Below are 15,736 nucleotides of genomic sequence, written 5' to 3' on the forward strand. Positions count from 1 at the left end.
ATATTCTAATTTTTTGAGATAGGATATTTGAGTTTTCTTAAGCTGTAAACCATGATCAGCAATATTAAAATAATAAAAGGCTTGCAATATTTCATTTGATTTGTAATGAATCCACAATGTATGACATTTTTGCATTACAGAAAATAAAGGACTTATCACAATATTCTAATTTTCTGAGAAAGTCCTGTATTTCTCCACAAACATACAGCAGCAGCTCCTCGTGAGCAGCTGGCGCTTTGCGTCTGAGTATTGCAGTGGCTGCTTTCGGTTTAGTGCTTGGTGTGAACAGTTTACAATTGAAGTCAACAGAAAAAAAATATATCTATATATTCAACAACAAGAACCACCAGTCTCACACCCAACCCTTGAAACCAAGCTGAAATATTTACACTTTTTATAAAGTAGTTGCTCCATCTAAGGAAGAAATTTAATTAAAAGTAGACTTGAGTTCTATACAGAAAGAAATGAATCCAAGTACAATGAAAACATGTACAGCTCTTATTTAAAAAAAAAAAAAAAAAGCTCAAATTCAACAATTTGCAGTTTACATTTCATACAGGTCTTAATTACATTAAGATAAAAACAGCACCAAATAGATACACTGACCATGCATCAGAGTGGGAGAAATACAAAAGGTACACAGCCCAGCAAGCCTAACAGGTCCAAACACTCACGCACACACACACACACTCACTCAGTCACGTCATTCATTCCTTCTCCCTGTCCACAGTGATATAGGTCTATTTTGTAAACATTGACAAACTGTATTTGCCATTTTATTTAACAGTTCTATGAAGGATTTATCAACTTGTTTGAAGAAGACGCTCCATAATGTGTTGATGAGAAGGCGAGCTGATTTCTGGATTTCAGAACCCTCGCAAACCTGATTCGTCACTCATTCCCTCCTGGACTGCTCAGATATTTCATTGGATAGTTATTGATGGGTGCTGAACCCCCGCGTGATCACAGAGTCTTCCTCTTAGCGTCTCCTCCCTGGCTCTGAGTGACATCTGGGTAAAAAAAAAATGATAACAGGACTTGAAATGTTAGCAGAAAGGCAGTGGCGGAGAAAAAACCCCACAGGCAGTGAGACGACAGCTAAAGTAACTCCATGAAGACATGCTGCCACCAACACAGACGAGGACGGAACAAGACGAGACATCCCGAGACGAGAAAACACCGGACATTTGAAGAGAGAGACGCGACAGGAGAAATGGAGCAGGCTTTGAGGTTCAGGGAGGGTCAGATTTTACCTGAGAAAGCGAGCTGCAAGTGAGGAGGCAGAGCAACCTGAGACCCTGACTGGAGACTCTTAAACAGATCTGAGGAGACAGGACAGGGCAACGAGAAACATGGAGGGAAGAGTGCGGGAGGAGCAAATGCAAACAAAACGGGGAATAAGTGGGGAAAAAAGAATATAAAAGTGGGAGGTAAAGAGGAAAAAGAAAGGGTTGGACATCAGACAAGGGGGTGAAGATAAAATACAAGGCCAGGTGAGTGACAGTTGGAGAAGAAACATACAGGATTTGTTGATTAAACAAAACAAAAAAAACACGATTTGGGAAATGGAGCAAACAAAATGGAATAATGTTGTACATTAATTACATTTATCTTACGGTCAGACGAACAATATGGTGATAAAACACACATCAGACACCAAAAATGGCCTACACGAACAGACGACACCTCAACCACGCACTTGTAATCGCTCCGTTACAATGTCAAGATTTTATTCAAATCAAACTTCTATGGAGCGTTAGCTCTGCTTCAAAACAATTTAAAATCTGTTTTTAGAGGGGATCTGATCTAACGTGCGTGCTTGTTACTCACTCTGGGTCAGTGTGGAGAACTGCGCGTTGCTACTGGCCGCCGAGCTGCTCGGCGCCGTGTTGGAGCCTCCGGTCCCCAGCTGAGACAGGTTGAGCATGGAGGGGAACTGGAATGGCAGGGAAACGGGCACCAGGCCCCCCAGCATGCCGAACCCCAGGGGAAGAGTGGAGGCTGAGCTGAGCAGGCCGCCGCCTCCCGTTGTGGAGACCTGAGGAGAAGAAATGCAGAAATATGAAGAAATCCAGACCTGGGGCCGGATTCACAAAACATTTCTTAAGAAAAAAAATCTTCTTAAGTGTCATTTTTTTCTTAAGTTCAGTCTTAAGAAGAAAAAAGAGAAGAAGTCATATTCTCCAAAAAAGTTCTTAAGTATTTTCTCAACTTTCTTCTTAAGAAAAAACTTAAGAATAAATGGTATTCTTGAAATAAAGTTCTCAAATTTGTTCTTGACTTTTTTCTTAACTTTAAGACAACCTTGACCTGTCTTAAAATTTCTTCTGTGAAAAGGTAAAGCCTCTAATATCACCTTTTTCAACACATTTGCACAAACAAAGACCCGCAATATTGTGGAGCATCGGTGTAGTGAAGTCTCGCTTCCGGTGTAGACTGAATATAATGAAATTAATAATATTAATGAAATATAATAAAATATAATATAATTCTGGGATACTTGGCTGCTACTGCTGTGTGAACGGTCTGCTGGAGCGGCTACTGAATCCTTCATCTAGTATGCAGTATACAGTACATACTGATGCAGTATGTAACATGTAGTACTTAGTATGGGATTTCGGATACAGCCATATTTTAAGAAGTTCTCAAGTAGGAAAAATAAGAAATTTGTAAGAAATGACAGTTCTTAAGATGATTCTTAAGAAAATATTGAGGAATTGCACTTAAGAACTTTCTTATGAACTTGTTAATTTTAGATCTTAAGACATTTCTTAAGATCGTTCTTAAGAACATATTGGTGAATCCGGCCCCTGCTTTTGATCGATTCTAACATAAATGGCAGCCCACACACCATAAACCTGCTCGTCGTCCTCCGAGCTCACACCCACCTGTGGTAACTGAGATGAGACAGATGACAAAGGAACAGACACGACTGGCTTGGCCCCCTGAGGCGTCCCACCCCCGGGCCTCTGGCGTTGGGCCGAGGCGGCAGAGGCCACCGTGGGGGAGGCACTGGTTCCTGAATGCTTGCTTATGGATGAGGTGTTTATAAGGCTGGTAACGGTGGTGCTGTTGATGTTGGGGGGCTTCTGGCCGCCCGTGGGAGTGTAGCTGCCCTGGCCCGGTTTGGCCGCTCCTCCCGGGGCCCCTGAGAACGGTGGGCGGAAGCCTGCTGGGGTTTTGGGGGAGTACTGATGTATGGAGGGGGTCGCCTGAGACCGGGGACTCGGAGAAATGTTCACCGAGGCCGCGGCGGTAGTGGTGACGATGGGGTGGGGGGTCCGGGGCGTGAGCTTGACGATGGGCGGGATGCTGCTGTGGGTGGACTTGGTGAGGGTGGCGTGCATGGGGGTGATGAAGTTGGACTGGGGCTTGGGCTGAACGCCGGGGTGGGTCTGCGTGAGGGACGGGGACGACTTGGTCTGTGGGGGCTGGGGTTGGCGAACCGTCTGGAAAGTCTTGGGGACGAGAAGAGAGGCCGAAGGGAGGGTTAGTGGTCGAGACGATGTGATGATGAGAGTGTCACCGGCTTTATTATTGCTGCCTTTGAGGAGGCCGGAAGGAGGAGTGGGGAGCCCCGTCTTTGATCCTGGGGCCACTAGTGGAGACGCGGTAGGCGGGGGGCGAGGTTTGGGCGGGGACGCTGAGGCAGGCATGTTCGCTTTCGTCACACCCACACTTAAAGGTCTCTGAGTGTTTAAAACTGAGTGTCTATGTGCCTGTGGCGTGGCCTTGACCACGCCCAGCCCGTCCACCCTCACGGCGGTCAGGAGGGAGGAGGTGGCGGGGGAAGGCCGGGACAGGGGGGTGGAGGAAGGTGAAGAGGTAGAGATGTAATGAGGTGTGCTGGAGCCGGGGGCCATGGCCGCGTTCTTTTTGTGCTGCTGCAGGAGAGGCGAGGTGTGGACGCTCGGCGGCGCGCTGGGGACAGTCTTGGGTGCGTCCGGGGACGGGGGGCTGTCCCCCTGGGCCAGGCCCTTAGCTGCGTTACTGAGGAGGGACAGCGCCTGAGAGATGGGGTCGAGGAGCGGAGCTTCGTCCAGGGAATCCAGGCATATGGCCTCTGACGGTGACGGGGGTGGTCGCTTAGCAACGGGGCCAGCGGGAGAGGGAGTGGCACCTGCCGTGGCACCCGCCGAAGACGTGGGCCGCTGAACCCACGCTGCCTCCTGGAAGCAGAGGACAGAAGACATTTACACAAACGACTCAACACCCGCGCCCATAGACTTATATACGTAGACGCCCCATTGAGCGCTGAGCCGTACGTCAACGTCGCCGCCATCTTGGATGTGGCAAGTCTGCGCTGTAAACTAAACTGTAAACTAAGAAAAATAGAGAAACATATTTTCTCATCAACAAAGGATATTTTACATAAACATATTTAAAGTTTTCAAGTAACAAAATATCATATTTGAACCATTTTTCAAATTTTTTCAGTTATTGTATTTTCTGAAAAATGGTTCAAATGTTATTTTATTGTCTGAAAAATTGTTCAAATATGTTATTTTGTTATTTGAAAATGTGTTTTATTATATTATATATTATAATATAATAATAATATATTATATTTGGTGCATAACTGTTTCCCAATATTAGTGCGTGTGTCCAGAGAGACGTAAAACGTAAATTTCTTTGTAGAAAGGTGCTTTATGAAAATAAGTCCATTTACTTGTATTAGTTTACAGCGCAGTCTTGCCACATCAAATATGACGGCGGTGCGGCGTCTACGTATATATGTCTATGCCCGTGCCTCCCCCACGGATCCATGAGTAGGAATAATGCCTTGCTCCAAGGTCAATTCAACAAAATAAATTGGTCAAGAGCTGATTTGTTGGCACAAACATTTAGAGAAACCTAAAACCAACCTTGGGCTTTGCCTTCGGAGTGGTGACCATCTTTTTCTTTGACCTGGTGCAAAAAAAAAAAATAAAACGTATGAGAGCAAACACAAGAAGTCGTAAAAAGAGAAACATGTTAAGAAGTCACATGACTCACGTGTAGCCTGTTAGATGACCGTGAGCCATCGTGCTTTCTTTGAACAACATCCTGGAAACACAAATTCAAAAATCAAGGTACGAATATGAACACAAGTTAAACCACTAACAAGTGCTTGCGTTCGGAAAATTGAGAAAGAAAGAAGTGAGACGAGGGGATAAGAGACAGAGTAGGTGGGGTTTCTCTCAGGATTTTGTCCCCAGAGATGGGAGGAGGAAGAGAAGATGAACTGAGCCAAGAGACTGGGACCAGCTGGTGCTCCAGGGAAGGGAGAGCCAAGTCCAAACCGTCTTTTTAAACCAATCCCTGTATCTTATGCTAATGTGTATCATGCTGAGAAACCAGGAACCTCTGGCTGCCGTGCCAACACGCTGCCCCGGCCACCTCCAGACAATAGCTTCCCGAGTTGCATCCAAAGAACACCAGACCTACTGTGAAGCACAGGGGTGGAAACATCATGCTTTGGGGATGTTTTTTTGCAAAGGGACCAGGACGACTGATCCATGTAAAAGGAAAGAATGAATGGGGCCATGTATCGTGAGATTTTCCATCAGCAGGGCATTGAAGATGAAAAGTGGCTGGGTCTTTCAGCATAACAATGATCCCAAACACACCGCTCAGGCAACAAGGACTAGCCTGGCCAGTCTCCAGACCTCAACCCCATATCTTGAGTTGAACTCTTGTTACTGACCTAATACTTATTTTCCACTATAATTTACAAATAATTCTTTAAAAATCCTACAACATGATTTCTTGGATTTTGTTCCCCTCATGGTTGACATGTAGCTATGATGAAAACTACAGACTTCCTCTTTCCAAGTAGGAAAACTTGCACATCAGTGGCTGACTAAGTACCTTTTTTCCCCACTGTAGTTAAATCTGGAACAAAATGGGGCTTAAAATAATAAACATGCTGTATTTCGTTATCTTCAAGAACCAGAAAGGGTCGTGCTCACACCCAACGCCAGATCACAGTCAAACGAGACTCAGTCGCCCCTAAAGTCATGAAGGTTAAGGCTAGTGTTGGAATACCTGGCTTGCATCCAGCCCTTGGGCCAGAGAGGTTTCACCTCCGTCTCCATGAAGGCTTTCAGGTAATCTTCTAGAGACATGGAGTTCTTCCCCTCCAGCTCGTAGTAGCCCAGCTTCACCCGCACCAGGTTACACAGCAGTGTCCTGCACAACAAGCACCAACACTACATCTCCAGAAACTGAGCCAAATCAAGCAGAAATATTACATTCAAAATTATTATAGATATTTTCAATTCACTAACATAGTGAATCCTCTGAAACCCACCTGAGTTTGTCATCCCAGACAAACTTTTTTCGAGGCCCCATCACCCTCTTCCCCGGTTTCTCCTCATCATCTTCTTCTGACCCATTTTTCTCTCCTTCCTCCGACTGCTGCCTGCAAACGGAGGAACGCACATTCCCGTAACCAAAACGATCAACGTAGCCGGGAGGTGTCCAAATGTAAGAGTGTGAACGGTTCTTACTTGGCAACTTTGGCGATGCAGTCCATGTTGTAGCGCGCGATCTGTTCTGGCATCACGGTACACACCGCCAGCTTCAGTTTCATCAGGGGAGCTCGGAGTCTGTCATCCTGGGCGACAGGGACAAGCAGAGTCTGAAATCACACAAGCATATCCAGGACAGCACGCTCACATGCTAAATTTAGACAGATAACAGGCACACAGCCCAGCAGATGACAATTAAACCGGTTCCACTTAGTGAGGCATGCAAGCCACCTCAAAAGGTGTATTTTATGAAAAATCTAACATTTCTTAAGGCAGGTAAACATTATCTTAAGAAAAAGCTGCAAAGAGCATTTACTTTTCTGATGATATAAATAAAATCGCTTACGCACCTGTATGTTCAGGCTGAGCTTCTTAAGGCGTTTAAGCAGAGCCTCTTTATTGCAGGGCACAAAGGCCTCCAGGTGAGAATAAACAGCTGAACGCACATCTGCAGGCTGCTCCTGCACCTGCAGCTCGATGCTGATGCACAGAGACAAAGACAGAGAGACATTAACATTAACTTGCTCTGATGCCAGTCTGTAAATGAAGAGAATCTAAATGGTACTAACTCCAGTAGGATGTTGTTCATGTCCAGTGTGAAGAACTTCTTCCTTCCCTCCTCATCAAACAGACGTGATGCCTGTGACGAAGAACAAAAATCAAACTTTAGCAGGATGTTAATTATGTCTTTGATCAAAAGGACGACGTGTCACCAAACGAAGAGTCTGAGGAGGAAGATGAATCTATGTAACCTTCATTCTTTAGCTTTTCTGTTTCTGAGCCAAATTGAGAAAACAGAACATTTTTCATTTTTCTGGACAAGAAAATAAATAGAAACAAGATCAGTCTGGTTGTTTATGTTTCATAAATTAAAGTAGTGGCATAAAACAACCCCATACAACTCGCCCCACTGGATTCACTCCTCCTCGTTCTGCCAGCATCGTTCACACAAACACAAGTAACCAAAGTCTCAGTTTTCCTCTTTCCATAAGAAAAACAGAAACATTATTTGTAATTCTTTTCTTGCTTTCCCTTTCTTCTACTTAGCTTTAGATCTGAAAATGACAAAAACAAGGCCTTTTTTCCTCAGGTAGTTTATACATTTTTTTTTTTTAAAACCCACAGACTAAGAGGTCATTTAAATCCAAATAATCTAAAAACTCAGTAGCGGAGACACAAGTGCATCTTTAATGAGCAGAGGGATCGTTGACAGCTGCGCTGCACAATTCTGAGGTTTAGTTTTAAAACGACACTTTTCCGATGTGGAAATTCCCTCAACAGCAGGGGGTGTGTGATCACACACACACACACCAGAATCACCTGGGTAACTAGAGCATCACTGGTGACAACAGCGTTGTGACGGCAGCGTTTGCTTGGATGTAAAAATCTAATGCGCCCTTAATTTTCAACTGTATCATTACTGTTTTATTCTGTTCCTTATGTGATACGTCATATATGATACAAATGTAACTACCTGCATTCATGGCTGGTCATGGATCATCAAATACATTTTTGAGTTTAGGATATTGTAGGTGGCTAGTTTAATTGTGCCTTGATCTTTGTTTATTAATTGTTTGTGTTGAATTTATTTATTTTGTTATTATTTTGTCTTTTCTTATTTTATTTAAAATTTTAATTTTTATATTTTCTACGGCATATGATATGATTTTGTGAGGAAGGGACAGGACTAAATAAGCGTTCTGCTTCCTCCTGTTCCCTCTCGAACACATTGCTGTAGTTATTTATTTCTGGATTAGACTGTTAAATTGTTTAGCTTTTTTTGATATTTTGACGCTTTTAATTTGATGATTTGTTGTTGTTCGAGATAAAGCTACCGACATGGTCTACAGTAAGACGTGGAAACGCTGAGACGCTCTGCTGCTCAGCTTTTCTTCAACCCTGACTGGATGAGTTGCCAGAGCGACGTACATACCGCTCTCAAGTCTTCGATGCGCTTCATGAGCGGGCCGGGGAGTCCGCTGGGCAGAGGTGGGGGGGGCATCATATTACCCTGCGACACCCGCCCACCGCCCGCCTTGTGTCCCATCCCGAAGGCGCCGTTTTCCCCCTGCCCCGGGCTGGACGGCTGGGGCGAGTCCAGTATGCTGAAGTCCAGGTCGCCCATCATGTCCTGCAGCAGGTCGTTGTTGGCCGTGCCGAGCAGCGACATCACAGCCTGGTCGTCCGCCGTCAGGTCGCCCATGTTGCCCATGTTGCCCATGTTGCAGTCGCTGCCGCCGGCGGCGGCGACGGCGGCCTTGGCGTGCGTGTTGAGCAGTGCACTGTTGGTGTTGGGCACTTTGGCGGTGGATCGCGGCACAGTAGCAACAACCATGTTCTTCTTGCGCATCTCCTCCTTCTCCCGCGTGAAGCGGCGAAGCATGTTGGCCAGGTGTAGCGAGTCTTTCATCAGCTTCTTCCTCTTTTTCTTTTCTGGCCGGTTCAGAGCCAAAACTCTGCAGAAACAGAAGCCGCGGAGAACAGGAGGTCATTAAATGCAGCGTGAACGGAGTGATTTATACAGTGATCTGCAGCGGCTGAGCGGTGGAGCGGAGCAGGTCGTCGTCCTCGGGACTCTTCTCAGTTATGAAGCTGTACACTTTGCAAAGGTGACATGCATTTTACTTTACCTACATAGGAGAAGTGTGAAATAAAAATTGAAAAAACACCAAAACCTCACCCAGGCTTTGGTACTTTATTCTTTCTGGGTTTCTTGTCCTCCAGATTTCCCCCCTCCTGCTTTTTCCGTCGTTTTTTATTCGCTCGCTCTTCACCATCCTTCAGCTTCTACAAATTAAAAAGAAAAACGGTACAAATATAGACCGTAACAGTACAAGAAAAAGCAGAGTTTACGTCTTTTGTGGATTTTTAATAGAAAAAGTTGCTCCCACGGCACGTGCTTATTTAAACGCGTTACTCCGGATTACATTAAAATCCCCCCCGTAATCCGCCCGGCACCTACCTTGATGTGATGATCGTCTGTGTTTGTGTTGTCTCCCTCGGAGTCGGACGCAGCCCTGAACTGCAGAGTGCCAGTGTTGATGTAGAAGCCTCCGTGTTTTGTGGTGAGCGACGCCGGTACCAGCTCATCGTACTGAGTTCGACAGATAATCATTTTTAATTACCGTTAGATTTCCTGCACCACCATGTACAGCAAAAGCTCTACACTGCTGCACTTGTCCCACATGCAGTTCACACTACGTACTGTATGTACAGTGTAATTAACACGGTTGTAAAGAGTTACTTAGTCACTATACCAAGCAGATATTTTTAAGTTGCCACATGCACTTATTTTTACCCTTAATCTACCATTTTTTTTCTTTTAGCATGATGTTATAAAGTCTACCACTTCAAAAAAACAAAACCAACAAAGAAAAATAAAACTTGAAACTTCAGAAATCAAGCAAAACTGACAACTGTGAATAAACTCACAGCTTCTGAATTGTCTATGAAAGGGTCAGTCTCATCGTAGCCGTAGCCGATGTCAATAAGATCTTGCATCCTGTCCTTTTTCTTCTTCTTTAAAACACCCCCCTGCAAGCAACAAGGATCAGAACACCTTCATGAATTTAGGAAAAACCTCAAACTGTATATAATGTAGAAGTTATGAGACCCCCCTTCCCTTCTCTCCTCCCCAGGTCAAACTTTCTGGTACAACGACGGACCACGTTTACATTGATGCATTAATATGAAGACCACAGGACTCACATATTTACTCTCAAACTTCCTGGCCAGCTCTTCCACCTCCCGTCTCTCCTTGTCATCATCGGCAAAGGGGTCTGTGGGGTCCAGAGGGGGCGCGAGCCCTTTAGGTACCGTAGTGGCTGCAACCTTTACCTGAGAGGAAACACAAACAATGGAGAAGTTTAACTCAATTATTGACCTTTCTATTTGTTTCCTTAAAAGAGTAATGCATCTTGCAGAATCCTGAAAACTCATAGGCCAGGTGTCCTCCGAAGGGGCTCTGCAAAGCTTTGATCATATCATTTTGATCAAAATTTGAGCATTATATTGATCACATAAATAATGCAAGTAATTTCAAGCAGCCGAGGAAAAGAGGGTCAAGACTTGAAAATGCGGTTCAAAGCACAAAAAGGTGTTTTACAAACTATACTTTAAGAATTGTAATTTCTTCTCCTTGAACACTGCTACGGGCCGAGCTCTCTCACATCTAAAGCCGTGATTGATGTTTCATATTAGCCCAGTGGAGCCTTTCACACTCACTCAACACACTTCTCCATGGCTCCTTAAGATCCCGAAAGCGATGCAGCTCTCAGTCTCCAGCTTTAAGACTCGTCCCTTGTGGAAACAACTCAGTGTTGCTTTCAAAATAAGACATAAAGCTTCCCTATTGATAAAGTATAACATCTGTCAAACGAATACAATTACAAGGAGCTGGATTGAATTAGGATGAAGCTGCTTTTTTTTTTTTACTGATTTTAAAGCGTTATAACTGGAGTTAGCTGTATTTGACTGCACTTGTAGTAAATGTATTTAATACAAGTGTTGTATTCTCTGTTAAACTTCTTGAAATGGCTTTTGTTATGAATTTCAATTAATTTCAATTTTATCTATATAGCGTCTATTACAGTTGTCTCTAGGGTCTTTCCAGAGACCCAGAAAACATGACCCTCGAGCAATTATTACACAAACAATGGCAGGTAAAAAACTCGCCTAGTGGGAGAAAAATCTTAGGCCAAACAGTGTCAAGGAAAAACTCCCCTTTAGGAGGAAGAAACCTGGACCAGGACCTGGACCACTTTATCTAATAAGTATTTTCTGGACTATAAGCCGCACCTGCATACAAGCCACATCCGCTCTATTTATAATAAAAATTAAAAAAAAAGATATTCAAGCTGAAGATATTTCTGTTGTTAGATTAGATATTTACTACATGTACAGAAGGATTTTGAACTGTAAATGATGTACATGTTTGTACCTAAATAGATTATTTTCTAACAGTGTCTTTTAACACGGCAGCAACTTTGCTGATTAAAACGGGACAGAACCAAGAGAAAATAACCGGTATTTATTTATCTATTTATCTGTTTGAAATCTACTTCTACCTACTTTTATCTGCTAAAGAAGAAGAAGCGTATTCTTCTTTGCATTTATTTTGTCTTAGTTTTGATTCTAATTCCGGTTAGAGCGCCCCGAGCGGTGGAAGAAGAATCCACAGAATAGCATCTTTGTATAAGCCGCATGGTTGAAAACTTATAGGCTTATAGTCCAGAAAATATACTTCCGGTGCTTTCCTGTTAACTCCACTTTATCTAATTAATACCTTAAACCAGTGGTTTAAGATTTTTTATTTCTTTAAGATTTTGCGTTCAATACATATGTGCAGTGAGAAAGAGACAGGAAATAGGGGGGATCTGTAACATGAAGCAAGCCCACCCCACTTACTGAAAAGATGTGGGGATTAAAGCTGACATTTTTGCAGAGCAATTGTTGAAATTTTGATTATTTGTTTAGCTGTTGCTGCTGTTTTTTTTTTCTCATGGAGCTGGTTATTTTTGGGAAAAAAAATATGTTGAAAGTAATGCATACTGTTGTACAGTAAAAAGGAAAAAAAAAAAATGTGTTGCATACATGAAGCAAGCCCACTCACATCACTGAAAATATGTGGGGATTAAAAGTGTAATTTTTGTAGAGCAAATGTTCAGATTTTGGCTAGTTTGTATTGTTGTTGTTTCAATCTGTGAGCTGGTTGAAAATCTATTTTTACAGAGATGGACAGTTTTTTCGCACATATGTTCAATATATGAAATAAATTGCAGTCGCATTTGAACATTTGAATGCAAAAGATGTGTGTGTCTGTGTTGGGGTCGGGCTCGAAAACGTTACAGAAAAGGGGGCCCTGGCGAAAAAAGTTTGGGAACCACTGCCTTAAACCAAAGAAAACAGACAAATATATATTTAAGAACTCCTAACAAGTGTGCATCCTACGTCATCCAGTAGTTTTCCAGGTAATGCACTAGGGTAATTCAAGCGTGGATGTGATGCTTTAGACTAGAGTCTCCATGATGACAGGAGAGCTCGGCGCAGGTAAACAATGCGGAGTGTGACACCGGCCCGTCAGAGCCGAGCTGGTCCCGGTCCGGATCCTGGTCTCACCTGTCCCGGTCTCACCTGTCTCTGGGCGGGTCTGGGGTGCACCAGCTCCCCGTAGTTGAACTCTGAGGACCCCTGGTCGTCGGGCTCGCTGAGCTGCAGGTGCAGGCGGACGGTGGTGGCCCCCCGGGCCGCCTCTCCCCCGCCCCCTCCTCCATCCCCCCCCGGGCTGACGGCCTCGTCCTCGCGGCGCCGCTTCCTGCTGCTCTCCGGCACCGGGGCCGGCGGTACCGGCGCTCCGGCACCGCCGAACGACGAGATGGTGACGAACGGCACCTTCCTGGGCTCGGCCATCGGACGCTGCTGCTGCCCCGGGAGCGGGGCCGCGGCGGGGGGGGGCCGCGCTGCGGGAGGGAGGGAGGGAGGGCTGGTCCGGGGACGGAGAAGACACAACGAGCTGCAGGCTCCGCTAGCTAGCGGCCCCGGAGAGAGCGCTCCGGGCAGAGCAACCACGACCTTTGTCTCCGCTCAGGCCGCTGAGATCCGCATAGCACCGCGGCCGGCGCGGTCGCCGCCGTCTACGAGGGTCGTGCACGTAAATAGGCGGTAGTTGTCCGTGTTTCCATGGGGCTGCTCCGCTAGCACAAGGAGGGTTCAGGGGTAGCCATCTTGATGGGCATTAGCATCACTGAGGGGGCGGGGCCAGGGGCGGGGCCAAGGCCGCCAAGGACCAATCACAGCCCGGGACACGCCCACCTGCTAGGTGCGCGCGGACCGGTCTGCGCAGGCGCGGAGGGAGGATGCGACCGGGAAGAATAATAAAGATGGAAGAGGAAAAGTTGAGGAACAATAGTTAGTTTAAAGCTTAAACCTTTCATGCTATCTGACACACACAGAGAAGAAGGGTCAGACAGCATCGAGAGATTAAAAAAGTCTGGATACATCTCTCGTTTACTACTACTACTACTACTACTACTACTATTACTATTACTACTACTACGATTACTACTACTACTACAACTACTGCTACTACTACTACTATTACTACTACTATGATTACAACTGCTACTATTACTCTACTTTCACTAATACTATTACTGCTACTACTATTACTACTACTATTGCTACTACTACTACTACTATTACTATGACTACTACTACTACTTTCACTACTACTATTACTCATTCAATTCAGTTTATTTGGGAAGGGACAGAGTACATTCATATACATTTACTGCTACCACTACTACTACAACTGCTACTACTACTCTACTTTCACTGCTACTATTACTGCTACTACTATTACTATTACTACTATTAATACTACTACTACAACTGCTACTACTACTCTACTTTCACTACTACTATTACTGCTGCTACTACTATTACTATTATTACTACTATTACTGCTACCACTACTACTACAACTGCTACTACTATTACTATTACTATTACTACTACTACTTCTGCTACTACTATTACTGCTACTACCACTATTACTACTATTATTACTATTACTATTACTGCTACCACTACTACTACAACTGCTACTACTACTCTACTATTACTGCTGCTACTACTACTACTTTCACTACTACTATTACTACTAACACTAACACTAATACTACTACTACTACTACAACTGCTACTACTATTACTGCTACTACTACTCTACTTTCACTACTACTATTACTGCTACTACTACTATTACTGCTATTACTACTATTACTGCTACTACTACTAATACTACTACTACTACAACATACTACTACTATTACTACTGTCATTTAGCAACCGCGTTTATCCAAAGCGACTTACATCTGAGAGAACACAAGCAAGAAATCACATAGGAGGGTCCAGCTGGATCAGTGCTGGTCAGACTGCTGAGAGTCCAGTTGGACACAGGTGCTGCCATTCCAGTACCAGAATTATTAATTTTTATTTATTTTTTTGCCCAACCCAACAGTCCCTTTCTTTTAACTAATTTTAACTAATCCTGATGAGCAGAGACGTTTACTAGATGCTAGAAGTGCTCCTTAAAGACCTGAGTCTTTAGCTTGCTCATTTAACTAAAATAATAATAAAGACACAGTTCATGAACTGGTGTCACTATGGGCGAGGCTTCAGGGGGCCACTAAGAAGAGTGTTGATACATAGTAGGATTAGGGGTCATGCCTGTAGTCCACCTACTGAAAACATTTGGTAATCATTAAATGAAAAATGCGACAAAAACAACCCAGAAATGTTGGGGAACTACAAAACTATATCAGAAGAAGCAGAGACAGTTTTCCTTTCACAAAACCCCAGACACACTTGCCCTGTTAAAAGAAGAGGAGATTTTGGACAGTTGTAAACTTTCTGGAGACATGTTGCTGTTATACATGTAAAAATCCATGATTTTTTTCTTAAGATCCTATATTAACTCATTGTAAACATGTTATAGGCATTCATGTTTTATTTTGTATAAAATGTGTTCATGAAATTTAAGAAGCTACATCCCCACAGTAATAAATACATGATACATTTTGAAAGACATATGCAGAAAATGTCACATTTGGCTTAATTTTTTATCTCATCCGCAGGATTGAAGGTGGTTCCATCTCAGAAAACTCTGTAGAAGATACATGTGTATTACTTTTTTATAATATTTGATATGATTTAACCCAGACAGCAGTACTGGTTGCAAAAAATTGCAAAAAATATTGGAGTAATCAGACGTATACGGCATCTATTACCAAGAAAAATCTGTATTAATTTATATTATACTATGATTTATCCTTATATTTCATACTGCAATGTCATTTGGGCAAGTACCTTCATGAGCAACCTCAACTGTATCTTAATCCTGCAAAAACGTTTTATCAAAATGATTAAATTTTCCAATCGACTTACTAGATCCACCCCATTGTTCCAATCCCTAAGTATTCTCCCTATTTCTGCGGTAAATATTTTTCAGATTTGTCTTTTTGTCTATCAATCCATCCACAAGCTGCTTCCAACCCGTTTTCATTTATTTCAATTCAATTGTCAAATTCATCACTTTAATACTAGGTCTGCAAACAATCTCCATCCCACCTTTTTCAGGACTACTTTTTCTCCATTTTAGGTTCAGAGGTTCCTCTTTATTGGAACACCTTACCACTCAATATTAGAGAACGCTCGAGCACAAA

The 15,736-nt window shown here is 43.6% G+C and overlaps 1 protein-coding gene across 4 annotated transcripts; it reads right to left on the reverse strand.

Annotated features, from left to right (window-relative positions):
• Positions 1–507: 507 nt before the first annotated feature.
• ubn2b (ubinuclein 2b) lies at positions 508–13,242 on the reverse strand. 4 transcript variants are annotated; one of them, XM_061711445.1, is made up of 17 exons: positions 12,645–13,242; positions 10,221–10,349; positions 9,945–10,046; positions 9,475–9,606; positions 9,193–9,299; positions 8,446–8,968; positions 7,082–7,152; positions 6,863–6,992; positions 6,492–6,598; positions 6,293–6,403; positions 6,028–6,171; positions 4,996–5,046; positions 4,866–4,908; positions 2,889–4,169; positions 1,831–2,038; positions 1,254–1,322; positions 508–1,010 (listed from the first exon to the last, which is right to left on the reverse strand). In XM_061711445.1, exons 1-17 carry the CDS (start codon positions 12,918–12,920, stop codon positions 964–966), a joined length of 3,531 nt encoding a protein of 1,176 aa, XP_061567429.1. In that variant the 5' UTR covers positions 12,921–13,242; the 3' UTR covers positions 508–963. The 4 variants fall into 4 exon arrangements, with proteins under 4 accessions (XP_061567429.1, XP_061567428.1, XP_061567431.1 ...); XM_061711444.1 differs by having other exon boundaries at positions 6,492–6,622; XM_061711447.1 differs by lacking the exon at positions 9,945–10,046 and having other exon boundaries at positions 6,492–6,622.
• Positions 13,243–15,736: the final 2,494 nt, after the last annotated feature.

The sequence above is a fragment of the Cololabis saira genome, chromosome 21 (assembly GCF_033807715.1).
Source record: "Cololabis saira isolate AMF1-May2022 chromosome 21, fColSai1.1, whole genome shotgun sequence".
Taxonomy (NCBI): Eukaryota; Metazoa; Chordata; class Actinopteri; order Beloniformes; family Belonidae; genus Cololabis; species Cololabis saira.

What these genes read in the sequence shown, in the direction of transcription:
- ubn2b (XM_061711444.1), bottom strand. Translation starts at nt 12,920, where the DNA reads ATGGCCGAGCCCAGGAAGGTGCCGTTCGTCACCATCTCGTCGTTCGGC. An exon ending in GGAAGTTTGAGAGTAAATAT is followed by an intron (nt 10,047 to 10,220) that starts GTGAGTCCTGTG and finishes TGTTGCTTGCAG; the next exon opens with GGGGGTGTTTTAAAGAAGAA. An exon ending in AGCTCAGCCTGAACATACAG is followed by an intron (nt 6,623 to 6,862) that starts GTGCGTAAGCGA and finishes GTGTGATTTCAG; the next exon opens with ACTCTGCTTGTCCCTGTCGC.